At 38.9% G+C, this 24,322-nt stretch overlaps 1 protein-coding gene across 1 annotated transcript; it reads right to left on the reverse strand.

The window, feature by feature from the left end:
* Positions 1 to 670: 670 nt before the first annotated feature.
* On the reverse strand, positions 671 to 24,322 carry LOC145391962 (catalase-like). The gene is made up of 10 exons (XM_080266462.1): positions 24,190 to 24,322; positions 8,867 to 9,038; positions 7,585 to 7,726; positions 6,806 to 6,956; positions 6,188 to 6,384; positions 5,377 to 5,494; positions 4,971 to 5,108; positions 4,317 to 4,526; positions 3,706 to 3,858; positions 671 to 2,373 (listed from the first exon to the last, which is right to left on the reverse strand). Exons 1-10 carry the CDS (start codon positions 24,241 to 24,243, stop codon positions 2,155 to 2,157), a joined length of 1,554 nt encoding a protein of 517 aa, XP_080122588.1. The 5' UTR covers positions 24,244 to 24,322; the 3' UTR covers positions 671 to 2,154.

A 24,322-nucleotide genomic window follows, 5' to 3' on the forward strand; every position in this document is an offset into this window, starting at 1 on the left:
AGTATTATCTATATCAAAGGCCAACACACATCCCTTGTTTTCCTTGGTTTACTATACAGAAAGAGACTGATAAGGAAGAGGTGGTAGAAGCCTCCTAAGCCGAAAACCCTTTGTCAACCTCTTATTTTCCATTGTCTCCATTATGACCAAATAATCTCCTTGACATCAGTGATCACTCTGACTAGCTGTTCATTCAGCTTTCATTGACTCTTAACTCCTCCACCACTTTTCATTCATATTCATCTGCCACTGATTTGCTTTTCCACTTTTATTTTTATTTTTTAGACTCCAACCACCCATTTTCCTCAATACTCCTCTCAATTAACTTTTCATGTGATAGAGTGTTTATTCTAACCTGAAAATGATCTCTAACCCTTCTCAATTCAGTTGATGGCTAAGTGTGGACAGATTGCAGGAAACTTGTCCCTATTTTAAAACTAAGGCTCATTGAATTTCATGCAACTAAGATTTAGTATTCAACTTGGGCTGGCGCAGTTCTGGCATGTGAAGATGAATTGACTATACCCACTTTTCTTGCATCTGCCAATCAACCATACTGCCAACGTTTGGAAAATAGAGATAAAAAAGTGGTCCATTAGGAGTTTATCAAACAACTTACATGTACCAGTATGTATTAATAATAAAGTCAGCTACACGATAGTTACACAAATAAATTCATATTCTTTAGTGGTAGGGTAACATATAAATCTGTATGCTTATAAATCTAGGCAAATCACAACTCTGAAAGCCACTGTGCTTTAACACCATCATGAATGCTACCTTGCTCCTTCTTGGAATCACCCAGACAAAGATTGGTCATGACAGCACCCATTCCAGGCAACTTTATCCTTACTTACTTCTCTGGCTCTCAGTTGCTCCTCGCTTTATACCATGCTACTAAGGTTCTAAATATACCTGTATCACTTTACTACTACATTATGGACATTTCCTTACTACTACTACTATACTTAAATGATCAGTAAGTTCATTCAGTTGTTCCTGGCCAAAGATAACCTGGCTGCAGTCATTAAATACTGCATAATGAACCTTATGCCAGATTTTGCACCTGTTTGATTGAAATTTTCTACCCAAGGATGACAGCTCAAATAAACTAGCAAGAGAGGACCTGGCACTTCTGGTACCTTGATTATTTAACTTCTTGAATCCACCATGCTATTTACTTTACTCCTACTATCTCTTAACAGTTCTAGTCAGCATTAGGAGAGACTTTCAAGCTGTATACTTCTGAATATATCTTTAATTAATCTCTTCATTGCTTCTCACAGGCCTGTCTAAGTTGAAAATTATTTAAAAAAAAAAAAAAAAAAAAAAAATATGAATGCAGTAAAAATAAAATGAAAAATCATGTCATCAGAATGAAGGGATTAACAAATGTGCTGTGAACTGTTTTGATACCTCCAGATAAAGACAATAATGATAATGGTATAAAACTATTTACTAACTGTTCCTGGAACAGAGATAAATTTCTGTATCCAGCATATTACAACATAAATTACAATTTTATTTTTTGCCTGAAATCAGCTGATACCATATACAACAAAACTATAATAATAAACAGTTTAAACATAATAATAATATACAGTAACAGGTTATTCTGACCAGTTTAACTAAATGTTTTCAAACAGCATAAAAGTATAAATGTGCAGCAACTAGTATTAAAGGTCACTTATACCAAATAAAATATCACAAACCAGCACCCAACAGTTGTCATCAGAGATTAGGCTTTTCAATCTACTAAGAATAATTATCTTCAATATCTGCTACATTAAGAGAAACCCACAGCATCCAGAGATACAGAGGATAGAATGAAGAATCGAAAAATGTGTGTATATGTGTGTGTGTGTGCACATGTGGTTGATAGTTCTTGGCATGTGAGCAAACATGACAATATTTATAGTCATGCTGGCATTGGTATTGGTAGGGCAGTGTTATCATAAAAATTCTGACATGCATATAACAGTGTTGGTAGTTTAGCATAATGGCTTCCAACAATATACGTCTGCCTTGACAAATGTAAGCTAGAATGAACAGACATACAAGAAACTAATGTTTGTATGATACTAGTACGGTGATAATGGGATGTATAAAAATTTTAGAGGTGTTTGTGTGACAGCAGTACAAGAAATGTGGATACTAGAGTTTGGCACTTGAAGCTGGGGCAGCATGGATCCCAGCAGTGTGACTGGCTGCCTGTGACTTGAGGCGCATCAGGGCTTCACGTATCGCTGCCCCATACTCTGGGCATGCTTGTGAGAAGTTGTTAATAGCACGATCCTGAAGGAATTCCTGGGCGCTAATTAGGTGGCCAGCAATGTTTTGGACCAGACGACTTCGTTCAGCCTCATTCAGCACCTAAGATGGAAAGACCTGGTGTTATTACCTTGTAAAAATACCAGGAAAAACATCTTAAGCCATAATGCAAGGCAACATAAATCAAGACTTCACACTCTGTTGGCCGTCTCACTGCTGTGACAACATATGCATAATAATTCATCATCCTTTTAACTTTATTTTCCACTATAGGAAGGAAAAGCTGAAGAGAAGAACTACGTGCTCAACAAAATGTACCACAGCCATTTACACATCAATCAAACCACTGGAATTGTAGCTCCACCTCACAATCCATCTTTTTTTTTTTTAAGATGCTCTTTGTAAACAAGGTACCTGGGGGATGGAATTACAGCATTTTGTTTATTACCTGTTATGAAAATTGGTGCAACCCTTGACATGTGAATCACCATACAACTTGTCCATCCGCTTCACTCCTTTATAAATTCATTTCATTCATTCATATAAATTCATTTGCTTCCTCAAATTCCATACCTCACACTCCTACATATTCTTTTACTGTATACAGTCATCATCAATTTGGTTTTCCACACCTCCCACCTGCAAACTCATTCATATAGTGTACATTCTTCTCACTACCCCATTTATAAAGTCTCTATATGACCATACCATAAAGTACTCACTTCCTCATTCTAAGCAACAGACTTTCTTACTCTATAGCATTCACAAATTTCTTAAGGCTCTTATCTGACCCAAAATGTACAAAAAAAATCACATTTCTACTGATCTCATGTCTTAACAAAGTCTTGCACCCACACCCATACAAAACTTGGGTACTATACGTCATCCACCTGAATTTGGCAGAGATTTTTGTACTTTTGCAGCTTATTTCCCACAGTTCAATGGCTGAATAAGGTAACACAAAGACTCTCAATCCTTTCTGTAAGATTATGCCATGACTAGTACCATGCTATAGTTACAGCTTATCATTCAAGATTGACATTTGGTAATTTTAGGTCAAGTTAAGGTGGACTAAGTAACCCACACCTTCATATAGTACTTTTACACACTCCATACACAGCCAGCTGTTTGTAATACAGCCTTCATAGTGACTCTCCATTTTCTTTCCACATCTAAGGCTTTCATATGACCGATCACTTTTCTTCCTACACCCAAGGGCTTCATAGCACCATCCACCTTTCTTTCTACATCCAAAGCCACCATAGCACCAGCCACTCTTCTTCTGATAACCTAAGTTTCAAAGCCTAACCACTTTCCTTGCTATAGTACTCTGAGTCTTCATAAGTCACTTTTCTTCCTATACCCACAGCCTTCATAGTGCTGTCCACTTTTCTACTTATATCCACTACATCTGGATTTACTCCTATACCTCACCTTGCGGTAGAAGATGCCAGCCTGGGTGAAGTTGTCCTCATCAACACTGTTGTAACGTGTGATGTCACCAGCCACGTGGAACTTGCAATCATCATAGCTCTTACAATCCATTGGCCCAGAGAAGCTGTTGGGGTAGTAGTTGGGGGCACAATCCTGAAAGACAGATTGAAGAAAGTTAGTTTTACATACTGGTGGTCTTGTATTTAACCCCTTCAGCTTGATAACATGTTTTTAATTTTAATCAGGCCACCAGCAGATGATATTATTCAACTCAGTAGACATTCTTCAACCTGGAGTAGTTAGATATAGCCTTAATCAACTCCTTCATTACTAAACGCTGAATAAAATTGTTGATTAAAATCATTTGGTGTAGCCTGAGTAAAATGAAAAATATGTCCTTGTCTTGAGCTGAATTAACTTTGTTCAATGATAAAAAAAAAAAAGCCTCAACTTTGCAGGGGTTATACTCCCTTCATTATGAGAGGTCTCCCTATGCTGAGTACAACAGCCTGGCTTTTATGTATGCATAAAAGCAGCCTTGTCTATCAGCTGACAGGACAAAACCCAGATCAAGTTCCTGAAAAGTTTGATCCCCCCCTCGCCCCACTCACCTGGTTATCATCTATAGTCATGGGCCCATCGCGCTGGTAGTTCTTGGCACGAGCTCGGTAGGGGCAGTTAACAGGGATTTGTGTGTAGTTGGCGCCTAGACGGTGGCGGTGAGTGTCGTTGTAGGAGAAGAGACGACCCTGCAACATCTTGTCTGGTGATGGCTCAATACCTGGCACCAGGTTGGCAGGGGAGAAGGCCAACTGTTCAACCTGAAAAATAATTATTTAAATAAGATGCATTTATAGTGTAGGAGGGAGAATGCTAACTGTTCAGTCTGGGAAAAAATAAGTTTGAGTCAGACATACTGTATATTCAAAGGATGACAAAAAAGTCAATACAGTATACAGTAACTGCATTCTCAATTTCAGTAATAAAATCTGTCTCATGCAGCTTGAAAGTGCAATATCTGCATCTTGGCTACATAAGACGCAAAAGATGTAGGAAATACAGTACAATGATCTATATATGGGATTTCAAACTAGCTGGGAGAACACACAGCAACTGTGAAAGATTATACAAAGTGATATGTAATATACTGTACAATACTGTACATTAGAAACATTGAAATATCACGAACATGAGAAGTCTGTAAAACATAGTCTGCAGGAGACTGACATCAATATCCTCCACTGGATAAGATAGGAACCACTCACCTCTGCAAAGTAATTCTTGGGGTTGCGATCAAGGACCATGCGGCCAACTGGAATTAGAGGGTACTCTGCATGTGGCCACACCTTGGTCAGGTCAAAGGGGTTGAACTCACACTTCTCAGCTTGCTCATATGTCATTACCTGTAGAGAAATACATTAGTCAGATGGGGGGGGGGTAATTTTGTACTGCCTTTTCCTTGGTAATTTACTTTGCATTTTACACCTCAATATTCTTTCATATACATGTTAATGATGCAAACTAGGTCAACATTCAAAAAAACAACACAAGGGAATGTAGCTTAGCCTCAGCCCCATATGCTCCTGCTAGGGTAAAAAGAAGTGGTATATAAAACAATAGATGATTCTATTCAGTCAACAGAATTCTAACAACAAAAAAGGTCAGTCATACCTGAATGTAGAAAGTCCACGAGGGGTAGTTTCCATCGGCAATGGCATTGTAGAGATCCCTAATGGAGTAGTCTGGATCAGTGCCAGCCAGGTCGTCAGCCTCACTGGCCGTCAAGTTCCTGTGTACAATCTCAGTTTAGTGGTTCATATACGGCTACTACTAATCATACACATGGTATGCAAAAAACATACACAGCTAGATCTAAGTATAAACACAGCAAGGACTAAATAATGTACAGTATATGCACAGCTAGCACTAAATATACACATAACTAGAAGTAAACATCAACATAACCAGCACTAAAGATCTACATACTCAGGACTAAATATACACAAAGCTAACACTGAATATAGATATAACAGGCACTAAATTTACACATAACTAGCACAAAATACAGTATAAAACAAAATCCCTATAATACAGTGCATCTTGCAAAATGTACGGGTTGAGGCTATGCTACCACATTATTTGATAATATCATTTAGAGTTGTCCTGGTAGTTAATTCTCCCTACCAAAAGAATGGGTAAGATTAAACAAATAAATAGGATTAGAGTTGTACAGTACCGTTTTTCTCAAACAAACTCCACCACCATCACTCTGGTAATCATCAACATCATCATTATTATCATCATCATCATCATCATCATCATCATTATCATCAACATCACCATTATCATCATCATCATCATCATCAACAACAACAACAGAGGTCACAATGATGATGATGATGGTGGTGATAAATTACAGTATGGTATCTGGAACTGCAGAACTCTATCTCTTCTACCCTTTTCATATTTTTTCCCTTCTTACTTGATGCCCTGGTCAGTCTTGTAGTGGAATTTACAGTAAACTGCCTCTCCCTTGGCATTAACCAGCTTGAAGGTGTGTGAGCCATAGCCATTCATGTGCCGGTAGCCATCAGGGGTGCCACGGTCGGAGAAGAGGAAGGACACCTGGTGTGTTGTCTCAGGCCGCAGTGAGATAAAGTCCCAGAACATATCAGCATCCTGGAAAACACAAATCCTCATTTTTTTTTTTTTTTTATAGATTCTGATTACACTACTGTAGAAAAACTGCCTGGTATAATTCACTGTTGTGTATAAAACTGAGTGGTTAAAGTTAGAACAACTGTATGGAAAAAGTCATTATATTTGGTACATATCCCTATCCTATGAGGACTGCTTGTAATTTACTTTAAACATCTACTAACATGACAAGTCCAATTTCATTACCCCTAGTTCCCATTACCAGGATGCAAAAAATAAGTTTTCTTCACCTCACAACCCTTACACCATGAACCACAAGTAAATGAATCACTAATAGTTCTTTAAATAGAGCAATGTTTACCCAGCACACTCTTGACGCTGAGTAGGGAAATATTGCCTTGATCTAAAGTTTCATACAGTCAAAGCCCTATTAGTTATTTACCTTGAGATGGGTGGCAGGGTTCCTCTTCTGAGTGTGGATGAAGGATGGGAAAAGGATGGGGTCTCTGATGAAGAAGATGGGGGTGTTGTTGCCTACCAGATCCCAGTTGCCTTCTTCTGTGTACAACTTCACTGCAAATCCACGTGGGTCCCTATGCACAAACACAAAAAAAGAGCACAGGTAGGGATACAGCTTTTAATTGAATGCTTGTGTACTTTAGCTGGGAAGGGGAAGGGAGAGATTAAGGAGTTATATACTCCTATACATGGTGATTCAGAAGTCAGGTTATGCAGGAAATTAGTGTTTTCTTTTCTCTCCCTTTGCAGGTACATGATACTCTGGAATGTGTTCTGTCACCATGAGGAATATCTGTACAAATGCAATGCTAATGATGGTTCCACATCAAATGTGCCATTTCCCTGACATTACTGCCAATGCCTTGCTCCCTCTTAAGAATCCTTGAACAGGGAATGACTATGACAAACATGCCTCTCAGTTACTTTAGCTTTACATGCTGTACCTTACTCACTCTCTCAAAGACTCCTCTACCTTCTCTCTCACCAGTATATAATCAAGACAATCCTGAGAATCCAGTCGTATATTTTATTGGTGTATTCTTGCTGTCTCCAGATGATTTTATTCAACTAATATGAGATCTTTTGCACTGAAGAGGGCAGATGAAGTATCTCCTAAGTTGTACAAAATCGTCTGGGGATAGTGACAATAAACCAACAAAACACATCACTGGACTGAAGGTGTTAACGCCAGTCAACACTAACCTGGCAGTGTCCGCTGATCCACTCTCACCACCAACAGTGGAGAACCTGACAGCCAGAGGTGTGCGCTTCCCGATTTCACTGAAGATGGCAGCCTTTGTGTACTTTGTGATGTCATGCGTTACCTCAAAGTACCCAAAAGCTCCTGAAAAGCAGATACACAAGAAGTCATGAGCCACTTACAGTAAGTGTAGTTTTTTCAGACTCTAGTTTCATCTTGACTTGTCCCAGATCTCTGCCCTTTTGCAGGTCATTTCATGCATTCAGTGGCAGAATAAGATAATGCTACAGCAATACATCCTTTCTGTAACACTTCTTTGTTACTAAACTCATATTCTAGTATTAATTTACTGTTACAATGGCACATTTATTATGAGATGGTAAATTTAGGACAACTTAAAATGAAATGAGTACAGGGGCATTGTAAGTACAGTATAATGTAACATGGCATAACTACATGTGGACAACTACATGAAAAAACTAACCTGGGTGCAGCTGTGTCTCAAAAGGTCAAAAGACAAAGCAAACAGTTAGCTTTCAGTAACTGGTAAAAAATAAGATTTTACAGTGTTGCCTCTAAATGACATAAGTGAACCTCTTCTGCATATTAAACTCTGGCATAAGATTTTTGCTATTAGTAAAAACACAGATGAAAATAAGTACAGTTTAATGTCAGAAGGGATGAAGACATGCCATATTTGAAAGAGAAACATAACTATATCTTATATGCAACAAATAAATAAATAAATATATAAATAAATAAATAAATAAATAAAATAGCCAAATGCTATGAGCCCACAAAAACCATCCATTCCAAGTAAAGTTTTAAAATATACTCAATGGTTCTTTAGCTCACTGAACCTAGGGATGTCTTTTTCATTTTATGCTTGACATTTTCTGATGATCTAATTCAGCTTAGAACATACATGGAAGGGTTGGATAAACAAGCAGTTCTAATAAATCCCTCTGAATACAAAGATCCTTACCAAAGCTGAAAAATTTGGTGGTATAAAGACTACATTAAAAAGAATATTACTCACACTCAACGAGTTAATTACTGTACCATGACTCCAGTGAGTCCTTGTTGTAAATCTCATTTTAAGACTTCCTTTTTGTTATAAAGATCACATGGCAAAATGCAACTGCCTATTAAAGCTCTACTGCTACCTATACTGCAAAAATTATTTAGTGTCCCCTAATTTACAGTACCAATTGTAAGGGTAATACTGTATTATGGAGTACATACCTGACTTAAAACACAAACTGCCTATACATCTTTACTGACCTGCACCCTTGGCATGCACGACTCTCTCTGGGATGCGTTCTCGGTCAAAGTGTGCCATTTCATCCAGGAGCTGAATGTCCTGGAGGAGGATGGGTCCACGAGGTCCCACAGTGAGGGAGTTGAGTTTGTCCGCCAGTGGGCACCCATGGCCTGTCGTAAGCCGAGCTGGGCCCTGTGATAAAGAAAAGAAGGTACACAATTATAAAGGAGAAAAGGCAAAGAAGGGGAAGGAGATGAGTATTACTAAGAAGAAAGGGGAAAGAAAGTCTTGTTTATCCTGAAAACTGGCTAAGTAGTATTACAGACTTATCATGTAAATTTGTTATTATCCTTTCTAATTGCACAAATGAGGAGGTATCAATAATTAGAGAGATTTATTTATACTGTTAACTGGCAAAGATTCCTTATAAATACTGTACGCACAGGAGAGATGGAGGTGGGCAGTGGCAAGACAGGATGCTGGCAAACAGGGGATACCAAGAGAGACCACGAGAGGATTCCAGGAAGGGGGGGAGGGGAATAGCAAAACCAGACACCAAGGTCAGAGACAGAACTGGCCATGGCAACAGCATAGGTCATGAACAGATGAACTTGCACACCTTAACACATCACGTAGTCACTCAGTCCTTGTTTAACCTCTTCAGTCTGATGTATTTTCTGCTCCCTCTAGGCAATTTTATTTACCTAAAGGATGATCTCATGTGGTGCAGGATGAAACAAAGGCTACATCTAACCTCCCTAGTTAAAAAATACATTTCCAAAACTGAATAAAGATGCCTACAAATCACAAAAATAAAATGGAACATACAGTACATTATTGGACTGAAGCTGTTTCACTTCAAGTTGTTCTATTATCAAAATATTTATTAACTTGCTTGTGATTCATTATAAAGTTGCTCTGATGTAAATAATGAGAGTTTTCTTCAGACTCTTAGCTCACAATCATGAACTAGAAGCACACCTCATGCAAACTCACTGCACTTTTATCACAGTACACATACTGCACTACCTTACACTAAGCGGGAACTGCCTGTACTCCTTATACAACTAATTCACAGTATCATATAAAAATCATAATCACTGCATCATCATCATCATAATCATTATTATCATTATCCAAATGATATCTATGAGATGGAATGATGAAGGATCTCAGAACAAAGAAGGGATACCCACGACAGTTCTACCAAACATCATGCCAGCATAAACTGATCACCCAGTCATTCAAGCCTCCCCAAATCCTGCCTTTAACTCACAAACCAAAGCATCTGCATATTTACTTCTTTACAAAGGCACTTCATATACAATATTAAAAAATATTGCACTCATTCCTTTTTTAAACTTCACTAACAGACGACATTTCATACTTTTTCATTTTTATGTACCCATGTCTGGGCACTGACTTTGAGAAGCTTTTTCTGAGGCCCAACAGTTTTTATCAATGCCACACACCATGTCACCTCTTCTGGGTATAGGAGCCTGAGGTGAGGTTACCATAATCTTGTAAATTTAAGGGTATACGACCAGGCTAGTTCTCTACTTGGCATTAAAAAAAAAAAAAAAAAAAAAAAAAAAAAAAAAAAAAAAAAAACTTTTGGCCACTGAACCCAAGCAAGGCTGTCACTTTGACCTTGACATTCTTATCAGTAGACCACCAGGTACCAATAAAGCATTATTACAAAGAAAAAAAAGATAAAATAAGACTGTAGCAAACAAATGCACGTGACACCTTATCAAAGACCTTTAAAACATCAAGTACAGATGATAAGATTTTCTACTTTTAAATGGGTTATCTTGCTCACAAGAGGGTGGAAGCTATTAGCAATTTACACCAGATAATATCTTCAAATCACAAGTCACTGCTTGGTATAGTTAAGAAATATCTCACTCAAAATAAAATATGAGATGAATGGTCATTATGGCTGCTTCATTTGAAGATAAATGCACCTTTATAGGAGCAAATAATGTACATAGCTTCTGTGATGACAGGACAATGCCACATATAAATGAAATTTCAGTGAATTTAGACAGTCTACTAAGTTACCAGTTCTCATCATCATTATGTCCAAGACCTTATTACCCCCCAGAAACCCCCAGCAATAGATGGCCATGAAACAACTGCCTCCAAGCTAATTGGTCCCTGTATGTCTCTTACTCTCTGTCACAGGTGGCTTAAATCCAAAAGTTAAGTACAGTATTTAGATGTTGTATGCTTTTTACTTTCTGTCATTGGTGCTCAACTCCAAAAATTATGCGCTGTACATTGTTCTTGTATATCTTTCAGTCTGCCACTGGTGCTCAACCCATTCAATCTAATTGTACATTTTATTATTTTTATTCTTACTACCACCAAACAATGTACTGTAGTTTCAACTTAATGCAGACCTCTAGTAGCAGAAAGGCTAATGAAGGCTATGTCCAAGCCCTCTAATTTGAAAAGTCTCTCCAAAATGCAATACCATCACCAGGTGGAAGCACTAACAAAATACAGCATGATACATTCTTGGATTGAACAGGCTAAATCCAAAAATTAATTCTCTGTGGAACTTAGCCAGTGATCCCTTATATAATTTATTCTTGCTAACACCAGACAATTAACATTTAAGCTACAAGTACAGTGATATTGTCACCAAATCAAAAAAGAATTCAGAGTTTCACCAAAATGTACAAAAGGAAAAATGATAAAAAACAAGATAAAATTATAAAAATATTTAAAAAAAACACCAAGAACAAGAGAAACATAACAGAATTTTGCTTTAAATACTCCATGCAAAAATTCTTCCACCATTACAATGCAAATACCAGTCCAGTCCTGTACCACAAATCACTGTTACACATGCTGCTCCTGGGATGCTGGACTCAACAATGCAATACGCCAACCTACAAACAGGGGATGCATTCTGAACTCACCCTGACCTTTCGTTTCTTTCTCACATAATTTCATCCTTGGCTCATCGTGCATTCTTTCTCTCCATGTCGTAAGAGTCAAAATCCAGTCAAGCATAATTCCACCTTCCCCTGTATTTGTTGCATTTTTTTATTTCTTCATATTGTAATTCCTCGATATGTACTAGTGATGTGTTCCAGCTACCGTAAATTATGGGAAACTAGCAAATCAACTTTACGGGCAAAAATAAACCTTTAACAGGTAACTTTTATGTAAACTTCTTCATATTAAACAGGAAAGAACTATAACAAGGACCTTCTGTGTTACTTTTAGGTGGTTATAAGATGACATTCAAGGCACTTTTCTAATTAACCAAACAAACTAGCCTCATACTCCACATCACCCTGAAATTATATACTGGCAGTCTTTCAATAAATAAGCCAATCATATGACCTAGCTCAAAACTATTTACACAAAAAATAAAGTAATTAGGGTTCACTGCTCATATGCTACTCAAGGAAGAGCAACTGGCCACTTTTGCCTTCATTAACTGATCTGAGTGGCCTATCCCTGAGGACCTATGTTCCAGATGGGGTGATAAAAGAACTGGATGATGGATAAAGGGACAAAAATGCTTAACTAAATGCTATGCTAAGTTCTTTTTACTATACTCATTTTACTCAAACTTGACCTAAAATCAATATCTCTCCATCTTGAATGCTGAGCTGTAACAAGAGATTAACAATGAATTGTAACGCTAGTAATGAAGAAGTGCCACAGTAAGGATGCAGAGCTGAAGTATTGTCTCTTTTTGCCACTGTCTATGTGAAATAAACTACAAAAGGACAAAATTCTGGGCTAAGTTAGTGCATAAAACCTATAGTATAAGCTGCCTTTTCTGACAGTAATTTTTGCTAGAAGCCCACTGTAACATGCAAAACTGTACTTCTTAAAAATTCCAAAGTTACCTATAAAACCAGTGTGCTTCTCTCCTCTGCCTTGCAGCAGATATGTATGGAAAAAGGGTGTGGCATTCTGGAAAACATATCTGGCATACAAGAGGAGGTGTACTATAAAACAACGAAAATATCTTTAATCCTAGTGCTACCATGATTAGGCTATCATGGAACAGGCTATCAAATTGGGCTTGCTACAATGATTTTTTTTTTTCCAGAGGCGGCTCAAGATGAGAGATCCTGCAGCTGTCATCCTCTCTCTTTATCTCTCTCTCTGTCTGTGCACATGTGTGTGCGTGCATGTGATTGTGAGTATACATATGTGCATGTATGACCTTGGCTGGCTGGAGGTGAACCTGGAGTCATGACTGGTGCAGATTCTTCCACTTGGGAGTTTCCTACTTTTTCTCAGCCAGCATGATTTCCTAAAGTAAACTCCATCAGCCAACAGGAAATACCTTTAACATATTATTTTACCCCCATCCACCTGACTCTGGATGACGTCCCTTTCAGTTTATCCCAGAAGGTACCACATTATTTTAATTTAGGAAAGGCCTCATATATTCTAAGGAGTTTATTAAGGCTGTATATAACCCATACAGTTCAAAAAGTCAATCCTAGCCTGAATAAAATCATCATGGGATGGCAAAATCAATATGAAAAAGACATCCCTCGGCTGAACTGGTTAAATAATGACAGGCAACATTTTTTTCTGCATGATTTCTTAACGTAAATTTTTTCAGCCAACTGGAAATTCTTTTTATGAATTGCTTAAACCTTAAACAATGACAAGCCACTCCTAGGTGAAGATCCACTCCCTCTTGGCCCCTTCAGACAGAGACTTGCTTTTCTAGTATATTCCATGAGGATAAAAAATATCAAAGAGAGGAGGCAATTCAAAGCCAACATATGATACACACTCAGGTTTCAGATCTGCTAATGTACTGAAAATACGAAGCATTTTCATCATCTAATACAATCCTTAAGTGTCCCATTATGAGCACCTGGGCCTGTGACTATGCAACTCAGTTTTGATACAGGTATTTAAAGTAAGGGTGACCAGTTGCATGCCCTGAATAGCATTTTGTGATCAATTACCTCCATCCAGCCCTAGGACTTAGATCCATCAGGATCTTATAAATATCCAGATACAGCACCTCAACCCACTAAACCACCAGATTATTTGCTGGTTATATGGTTACTGTGTGAAGAGATTGCTGGATGCGAGTGGGATGTCTGTTGAGTAAGGAAGAGTGGCTATGCGTGACAGAAATAAATGGAGAGAAATTGTAAATGAATAAGTGATGACGCAGCCCTGAGGGGATATTCTCCCGCATTTGGTCTGATCAGCTAGTCAGGTCAGGTGCGGGTAAGGGGATGGGTCTGTTATGATGTGGCAGGGGTAAACCAGCTCTGCTGTCGGGCCCTGCTGCTGATGTCACTGATTGCATTGTGCAGTTGACCCTTGTGTGGTGTGGTGCGGTGAGGATCTGTCCGTTCTCCCCTTTGGGGCTAAGATGTGAATGAATGTGTTTGAATGGATGAGTAAATGGGGAGTGTGTCGTCCTGTCTTGGCTACCTCCCTTTCCTTGGGGGAAGAAGCCTAGGTATATAGATAGATAGAGATATTTGGTTACTACCCAATCCAGTAAATGGGTCCATATGGCTTGTCACTCAGTGCAGAATTACTTGAAGGTAAGCATTACTTCAAGTGACTGGTTGGTGGTCACTCCATCTACTACTTTGAGACTGAGATACCTCAAAATGCAGATTTAAAAACCATCAGTGGAAATCTCTTTACTACAGCATGACAATGTGACAGAAAAAGCATCAAAGTACCTGAAACAGTGAATACAGGTATATTACCATAGTACAAAGGTATGTATACCAGTACAAAACAGGCTGCACTGACTACTGAATAAACATTTACTGACATCTCCAAGACAGAAAACAGCACTGTTAATTCCTGAGGCTGGGTGACATCCTTTTAGTTCATTTTTGCAGCTACCAGACGATTTTATTCAATTCAGGACATGCCTCTCATATTCTGGGAGGTTTACAGTGCATAAAATAAACATCCAAAACCTCCAGAAAAAAATCATAAGTTTGAATAAAATAATCAGGAGATACTGTAGCAAGATTAAAATTATGAAAACATCCTCAAGGCTAATGGGTCAAGGAAAAGTAACAAATGCAGTAAATACTGTACTTGTAAAATACAGTACCATCCAATATCTTTATCAAGAGTGTTTGCTCTATGGCTGGATACTACTTGTACCAAAGGGTGATAACATGGCTGATTAACCACTTGAGAGAGCTGCTGTCATATACAGTACTACATATCTATCTATCCATCCATTTACCATTCAACTTTACTGTATCTATCTCTTTTACTACTGATTCAACTTTCTGTCAACTTACCAGGTACAGTATATCTTTCTATCTATATCTAGCAATCTATCAGATCCTTCCCTAACAGTGATGTAGCTATGAGCAGGCCCAGGCCCTCCCACTGGCCCCCTGGTTTGAAACTTGGCTAACAATGTGTGCACACCATGCTGCTGTAAGCTCTTCAAAATAGGGCTTAGCCACAACTTGGACCTCATAGATGAAGACCCGGCAATGCTACTATTGTACTCTCTATCCTCCAAAAGGAGGCATGTGGACTGCAGGAGTAAGGCAACACTAGCCTGCAGTGCACAGGGTTCATGTTTAGATGATCTTAGGCCACAACAACTACAACAACCATACCATACTACTGCCACTGAAGAAAATCACCACAACTAAAGACAGTACAGCAAGTTGTCACTGTACATCAGTGATGTGTAAAAAAAAAAAAAAAAAATACAGTATCACAAATGTTTCCATACGACTGATACTGTAATTCTGAGAAACTAGCATATTGGAATTGTAGGTGTGTGTTGCATATGATTTATGAGCAGTGTAATAACTGATGTTGCATGTTGTGTTAATAATGTTTATGATATGTGGGTGTTGTGATGACTGTGAAAGATGAGGTGTGTTGACTTTTGTGAGTCAAAGACCTGGATCTGCCGGCAACAGACGGAGGATAAGGCTGGCTGACAGATATAAGAGCATGAGTGGCAAGGAATATCACTACACTATACATTAATTCCTTAACATTATTGATCTGTTATAAAAACTACCTTCTTTACCTCAGCAATCCAATATGTTTCTTTTATCAATTTTGCTGTGTCCAGGCAATGTCACTAAGACCTGGGGAGATCTCTTGTGAAGGTGTACTGTAAATGAAAGTTATCTCTAACTCCTTCAGTTAAAAAAAAAGTCTCTCCATGGCTGAATAACACTATCTGGATATAGTGGGAACAAAAGAATAATATTACCAAACTGAAAGAGTTACGTTAGAATCAAAATATGAGTGCGTTGTGTCAGCAAGAAAGACGTGTGTGTGTGTGTGTGTGTGTGTTGGCAGTGTTCAATTGTTGTGGTAGTGGTTGGCATAGCAACAGTGGTATGTGGATATTCTAGTGGTGTGTATGCTAATTTATAGGGTAAAAGTATGTGATGTGGCTGTTATTGTTGCTTAACCTGTCTGTCTGGCCATGCAGACATGTTAGCCACTGGTAGGCAATGGCTTCTGTGGGACCATTCTACAGATACAAAACATATGCCATGTTGGAATCCAGCACCCCCTTGTGGTAGACTGCAACTCAACAGATCAGAGTCTTTCCCACAGAGAGGAACAAGGAAATATGGGCAAGTTTAGTTCCCAAGTGGACTTTACAACTGCTCAACCCAGGGTATACAATCACAATGCCACCACATATAGACCCCTTATCAGAACCAGTCTACTATGGTAATTCACATAAGCAGTCATGCCAGCTATCAACACATAGTCAATCCCTTCCTTACAGGACAATGACATATTTCTCATTATGGTCTTGCTACCTCAAGATTAATTTGTTCACCTTCAGGAAGACTTCTAAAATTCTATGGGTAGCCAAAATAAACTCCTTTCACTCTGAAAGCTGAATGGAATGTTGAATATTATCATCTAAAGAATGTTACCTGAGTGAAGGAATTAATGATGGTATGATTTAAATATAACCTAAACCAACTCCTTTTACACAAACAGATTATTAAGATGTGATTAACACTGTCTAAAGAAACATTACCCAACTGAAGAGGTTAATGACACTGTGAGACAAACTGACTGGCAACAACAAAAACAACAAGGAGAGAGGAAGTGAGCTGCGAAAATTATGTGAGATGAGAAGAGTGTGGTGAGGAGGATGGTGTAATGACAGTGGCTGAGTTGGCATTATGTGATGGTGATATGTGGTTTTATTATAAGTGATCACATGAATGGCAGGGGTGAAAGTAATGGTAATGGTGCGAATTCTATGTGGTAGTGGCAGTAAGTATGTTAACTAAATGATAGTGGCAATGACAGTGATGCCAATCTATACTCAGTTTTTTTTTTTATTGATGTAAGGATGCACTTGAGAGGTTGGTGATGATTGGCTGAATGCAACATTACTTCATAATCTCTTTACTCATTAGCATTATTAATTGACAACATATATCTGAGGGGGAAATTTGGGTTAGTAAATGTTATTTGGATATGTTGCATTCAGCCAATCACAACCTGTCAAGTGCATGTTTGCCTCCATAAAAACAACCTGAGTATAGCAGTAGTAGATGAAGTGTACCACAATGCAAATCCTTGTAACAGGCTTCCTTTTCTGGACAATTTTTTTCATTAAGCCATCAAGAAATAACTAAAAAATTACAGTGCATATTATTGTTTCCTGGACTGTCCATCAGATGTTTGGAGAGGGTATCTTTACCAATCTATTCATATCTAGAAATGAAAAACGACCTAGATTCACAAATCAATAGTTGCATGCCAAAGTCTGAGAGAATGGATGTTGTTCATGTGTTCTACTGCTGCCTGAATGTATGTGCCTTACTGTGACAGCCAGCAAGAATATGCCGAGTATTGGCAGGCAGCCATACTATACACATTCAAGCTGTGATTTACTGGTTCTGAAGGGCAACTGATCTGTAGGGCCAAGAAACAGCACTTTGTTTCACTGGAGAAATAAGCCACCTTCACCCAGTGCTTCATGTACAGGTAAGGTGCTGAAGGCTTTTACAGCACATAGATCAAAATGTATGTGGTAAAAGTGTTGGAGTGGCTGAGTTTGTGACTGAGAGCCTGTACATGTTTTGTGGAACTTCAACTGGGTACAAACACCTAAACTGGGTACAAATACTTCAGGACTCATGACAAGCAATTACTACTGCTCTCTCATAAATGTACACTTTGCAATGATTGATTGCAATGAACCCATGTTTGGATGACTGCCAATGTCTTCAAATTTACACTAACAACTGTATGGAAAACATTGTGATATACTGTAATGGAACACATATCTAACTTATAACAAGAACTGGCTGCAATGTGGTGAACTGCAGCAGTAGTGTGTGTGTGTGTGTGTGTGTGGTGGTGTGTGACGGGGCAAGAAGGCAAGTCATGGCCTCCTGATTCAACTCTCACAGTAACCTCACAAAAAACTTCCCCACATTCACACTGCTTCACTCTCCATTCTCACAAGGTATTCAGCAATTCTTTAGTGATCACCTTACAATGCTAATGAACAATAATGAAAAGTCTACTTGCAATATATAAATCACTCACTCTTTGGTAACCCTGCAAGCAAGCAGTGGGGATGAAAGTGAAGGGATGCCAAGGTAAGGGCACTGAACTCACCAGACCTGTTGGCTAGGCTTTCTAGATTTCTACCAATATAGTATAGTGCTAAAAGAAGCACAGTATATAAACTTGACACAAAACCTGGTTAATGAATATGATAACTGGAAAAAAATAACAGTAAATATGTTTTTACATTCCATCATACATCTTATAAACATAGGTTAATCATTAAATCCTGCAACAAAATTTATGCACCACACGGAATTAAGTATAAACTGTTTATACCTCTACAACAGCATGGGGGACACCTTAGAAACTTAAGCATATTACTTAAACAGTCCAGAAAAGCAGTTAAATACTAAACAGTAGACATACAGTACAGTAAACTGAAATTATTGGGGTCCACTGATACCTAGTTAAAAAAAAAAAAAAAAAAAAAGCATGCTATATTTGTACCATATTTGCAACCCACTGTACAAAAAGAAACTGTGCTGGTAGATAATTTAAAATTCTTCAGTATGCAGAATAATCTCACCATACTTAAGCACTATACACTACAGTACCCTACTATGGCTAAACTATGTCGGCACTGCTAACGATTAGAAAAACTAAGTATGACTGACATTTACCCAAACCTCCTGGCTCCACCTCTGGTCACATAGATAATAAAATTGCAATAAAAACTTGAAGTGCAATAAAAAGGTCACCTTGAGAAAAGAAACCATCACTGCTCTCATTACCACAAGATACAGTACCTCCTTCTATATGTGCTTGCATTCTTAAATACAGCAAGTCCTCATTATGTTTTTCCCCTGTTTTTCCAATAATTATGCTGACAGTAAATTACAAAAAGACTGCTTATTAAAGCTCCATTGTTACCCATTGACGTGATTTACCTGTTTCACTCAAATTACAGTACCAGGTATATGAAAACTGTTGATATTTTTAAACATCCCTGACATCTCACAGGAACTTATTGTGCTGCTGTATACCTTATCCATGTCACCACCTATGTCAACTAAGGTGTACAGAGGTTATTTAATCACCTCTGGTGTATCTGACTTCCAGATCATTGAAGAAGAAAAAAAAATGTTGATCTTATTACATCAAAAGATTAAGCGATTAAATTCAAGTGAAAGTTTGTTACATTTCTCTCATCTCTGTCTGCCTGTTCACCAGCTTACATACAAACCTAATGGAATGATCAAGATGAAAATCTGTTACAAAGTTCCTACTGATCCAAGCAAGAAGTGATCAAATGATGATTAGAATACATCACAGGACAAAAACATATGGATCAGAGGACATACTGCTTTAATATTGGTACTGGTAATCACTAGTTGATTCCATTCAGATTCTGACAGAGGAGATTACTTAATATCAGCTCAGTACAGTGTGGTAGGGGAGTACACTCTTAAATTAGTTCTATGCTTTCATCAGCGGCACCATTAATATTTATATCACAATCCACAACACATACTGTACCTGAACTGGATTGCAGTCAGATCTATTGTAAAGTCTAGGATATGTGAAGGAAAATGTTACTTTAAGTGGAACAAGTTCCTCGCAAGTTTCACAAGTAGAAGGCTTCAAATAATGAAGAAACAAAAAACTAAATTTTATATTTCAAAATCAACTTTTCAAGAATCATGAGCAATATCCTGTGAAGAATAGTAATTAATTCAAGTACCGTAACAACGTCTGTAAACAGCTACGGACTTAATTACCGATTCAACAAACGGTACAGCATCCAACGGCTATTATCATGAATTAGAATTGCTATACTATTGTGGGCCACCTGAACTGTGCCTGGCTCCACCAGTGCCCCAAATACAGACAATGGGGGAAGGGGGAGGAAGGGGGACAGTGAAAGGCCAAGTGAAAGGCATGCAGGCACCTTGGCAGTAACCAGTCACACTGCTCTCAACACAGGCTATCTCTTCCACCATCATCTAGAATGTGTTCTTTACCAGGACTAGTTTACATACAGAACAAACAAACATACTACATCTGAGGCTTTCACAACAGGTCTTACTATCACATTGCTCTAGATTACTTTTGCTACCAATTCCTTCTACCAATCATCCAATTATTCAATGCCCTATCAGGAGGTTAGGGGTCCAAGGCTAGGCTACTTAGCCCAGATATTTAAGGCAAGAACAACCAGTTCCTCATCCCTGAGCAGCATAATGGAAGTATACACCCAACCTCCCCTCAGATAAAACTCTTATGAGGACACATCCAGCTGGACCATCTCAACCCATTATATCACCAAACATCCATTTGTTTATAAGGTTACCATCAAATGAAAAAAAAAAAAAAAAAAAATCTGGCCACAAGAGACCAAGTAGCTTGTCATTTAGTGCAGAGTCACTGGAAGATAGAACAAATGAGAGGATGTTGGGCTCCCCCACCTGTACAAGAATACAGTATACAGTATAACTACTTCAAAGCACAGATCATTCTCAACTGTAGCGCAATATTTCATAAAAAACAATCAGAATCAACACTACAAAGTACAGGGAAATATCAGTAGCCAAATAAAGGGAATGGAGAAAGCCAAGAATCAAAGTCACAAAATCTGTTCATCCAAACCCCTTTTTAACCCTAGGACATACAGCCTACTTCTTATATTATTCTTACTCTCTCCATGTGATATACGGTAATTCCACTCAGATTTTTAAAGCTTGATGGGCCAGACAGAGCCTTTATTAACCCCTTCATGACTAAGAGGTCCTTCCTTAAGTCAAATATACCCTAATCATCTGGTGGTACCCTGATCACAATTAAATATATGACACTGGAGCAAAGAAGTTAGACTCGTGCAGGATACAATATGGTTCAAGTCAACATTACTGCATATAGTGACATGCTAGTTTAATGGATTTGTATGTTTATGCAAACTATAAAACTGTGGAAAGTTTTAACATCAGGCCTGCAATGTCCCAGCAAGAATATGAATTGATTACTAAGTTGAACAAGGTCTCAACATAATTCTAACAGATTTTTTTGACACTGGATTCAGTTGCAAGGTGTCTCCAAGGCCTCCACAACAGAGCTATTTGACTGACTCAATGGTATGCTGGAAAAATACATTACAGATGTCACATAGCTGCAACAGAGTATTATATTGGATGAGCAAAGAAGGATGGGTGCTGATATACTGATGACAGTTACGAGGACAAGGAAGAGGGAGGTGAGCATGGATGTGAAGCTTGGACTCTGCTGGAAGGTCATAAGTCAAGAATATGAGGAGTGAAATTGCTTTTTCAGAGAGGAGCATGTTGAGTTACACAAAGAGGCAGACAGACAAATGATGAAGTTCAAGAACATATTGATGAACATTGACGATGATATGCTGTATAATGTATGGAGTACCCTGAGATGGTTTAGCCATATGGAGTGAATGGAGTAAAAGGCTGACTAGGAAAGTACTGTAAGCTGCACGTGAGGGAGGTGGTGGAGAAGAGGGGGAGACAGAAACAGGATGAGGTGGACAGTTGATAAGGAGGAGTATGTGAATGACAGCTGTGTGAGAAGGAGGAATGTGAGGGCAATTTGTTCAAAGCAACCCCTTCTAGGATTATGGTACCTGAGTGTAGGCAAGAAGATAATTCCCTGTAACAAAGAGGCATTGTGAATGAATAGAATTTGCAAGCATTGCTCAGTATTGGTACCACATCATTACCCAATACAGACTGGTGCTGCACTTTAGCTTTTATTCATCCTTCCATCATCCAATCCTACATTGCCCCATGAGGAGTGTAGGCACCCGGGGCAAGGCCAGTTGGTCCTGACATTTAAGATGAGAGTGACCAGCCTCACTCATCCCTGAGTGGCAATACATGAGCAATAAACCCCAACCACCCCTTGGATATAAACCTTCACCGGCTCAATCTGATTGGAGCACCGTAATTACCCACTAAACCACCAAGTGCCAAAATTTGGTGTTATGGTTACCACCCAACGAAGTAAATAGTTTCCTGGTGTACAGGAAACCATTTGGTTTGTCACTCAGTGTAGAGTCACCCACAGGCAGAAGGAACAGGAAAGAATGAAGGAAAGAAAGACAGAAGAGGGAGTGTAAAGTCACCTGTAGGCAGAAGGACGAGGAAAGAATGAAGGAAAGAAAGACAGAAGGGGATGGAAGGAAAGAAGGATGGAGGAGAATAAAGGGCAGACACCCGAGAGCAGCACTATATCGAGTGAGTGGATGGCGAGTGCCCCCACCTACCACATTTTAGCTTTTATTATTAATTGATATAAATTATTTTGTTCAGCTTCGGTACGTCTGTACTCAAAGGACTGAATCGATCTTTGAATGACTTGTTCAGGAATGGTGCTGCATTTTAGTACTTTACTCTGGCTAACAGGGTTACAGGCTATTTTATTTAGCTTATGAACTTCTCAAATCTTCCAAGTATTAATGCCAATTCAGCAGAAAATTATAATAACCTCTGTAGCACGATGATGGTCCTGCTTTATTTTGCTTTCTTCTACTGGCTTGTGGAAGACGATTTTATTCAACAAAGGAAGGAAGCCTCGTAGTGATCGGGTGTGATATGGGGTGAAAAGGATGCTGGTACGTTCTTATATTAATGAAAAGAAATACGAATCATACTGGTGACTCAATGGCCAAGCATGGATTCATATTGATTCAAGAGAGTAGCCATGCATGATCACATACTCTCATGGCTGGACTGAGAGAGAGAGAGAGAGAGAGAGAGAGAGAGAGAGAGAGAGAGAGAGAGAGAGAGAGAGAGAGAGATCGTCTGAAGATAGTAATAATATGAGAGAGAGAGAGAGAGAGATCGTCTGAAGATAGTAATAATATGAGAGAGAGAGAGAGAGATCGTCTGAAGATAGTAATAATATGAGAGAGAGAGAGAGAGAGAGAGAGAGAGAGAGAGAGAGAGAGAGAATCATCTGAAGGTAGCAGTAATATGAGAGAGAGAGAGAGACAGAGAGAGAGAGAGAGAGAGAGGGGGGTGGAGTGAATCATTTGAAGGTAGCAATAATATGAGAGAGAGAGAGAGAGAGAGAGAGAGAGAGAGAGAGAGAGAGAGAGAGAAACATCTCAAGGTAGCAAAAAAATGAGAGAGAGAGAGAGAGAGAGAGAGAGAGAGAGAGAGAGAGAGAGAGAGAGAACCGTCTGCAGGTAGTAATATGAGAGAGAGAGAGAGAGAGAGAGAGAGAGAGAGAGAGAGAGAGAGAGAGAACCGTCTGCAGGTAGTAATATGAGAGAGAGAGAGAGAGAGAGAGAGAGAGAGAGAGAGAGAGAGAGAGAAGGCTGCTGTGGGTGAGGTACAGTGTGGTTGTGTGGTATTGTGGTTGTGTGGGGTGTGGTATGGAGCCGGTGGTTGGATGTGGTATATAAATGTGATCGATTAGACTCATCCACTAGTATTTTACGCATTCCTGAAATATTAAATGCACCAACCCGACCTTAGATGGGCTGGGGAGGACGATAAGCATCACAAATTAATGCAGTTACTACCCGTCTTGCAACTCCACGTCGCACCTTCACCCTCCCCCTATCCCATACCTATTCCCTCCTCTCACCAACTGTACCCTGTAACCCCATTCCAACCACCTCTCACCCCTCATTCCTTCTAAAGACACAGTTCTACTTCATTCGTGCTTAATATATCTGTCAAAATACAAGCAACTCGCCAGCACAGTCTGGGTATTTATAATCAATCAGTTCTAGTCTAAATGGCCCTACCTGTAAATTAGTATCTTTTTCTTCTATTCATACAAAACTGTCTTCCCAACTCACCGTCACTGATTTCTTGAAGTCATTGAGCTGTTCTGCTGCCTTGTCCCGCGGCATGTTGGCCCTGATGGTGGTTCACTGGAGCACACACTTCACTTCCGACGTCTGCAATGAGACTGGCGTTACTTGGCGTTAC

Source organism: Coenobita brevimanus, chromosome 20 (genome assembly GCF_032717465.1).
Source record: "Coenobita brevimanus isolate Jiangsu-jjx chromosome 20, ASM3271746v2, whole genome shotgun sequence".
NCBI classification, from domain to species: Eukaryota; Metazoa; Arthropoda; class Malacostraca; order Decapoda; family Coenobitidae; genus Coenobita; species Coenobita brevimanus.

Excerpts from the sequence above, each read along its gene's own strand:
- LOC145391962 (XM_080266462.1), bottom strand. The coding sequence starts at position 24,243 with ATGCCGCGGGACAAGGCAGCAGAACAGCTCAATGACTTCAAGAAATCA. Across the intron at positions 6,957-7,584 it reads GGATCAGCGGACACTGCCAG|GGACCCACGTGGATTTGCAG; the intron begins GTTAGTGTTGAC and ends GTTTGTGCATAG. Across the intron at positions 3,859-4,316 it reads TGACTATAGATGATAACCAG|GATTGTGCCCCCAACTACTA; the intron begins GTGAGTGGGGCG and ends TCTGTCTTTCAG.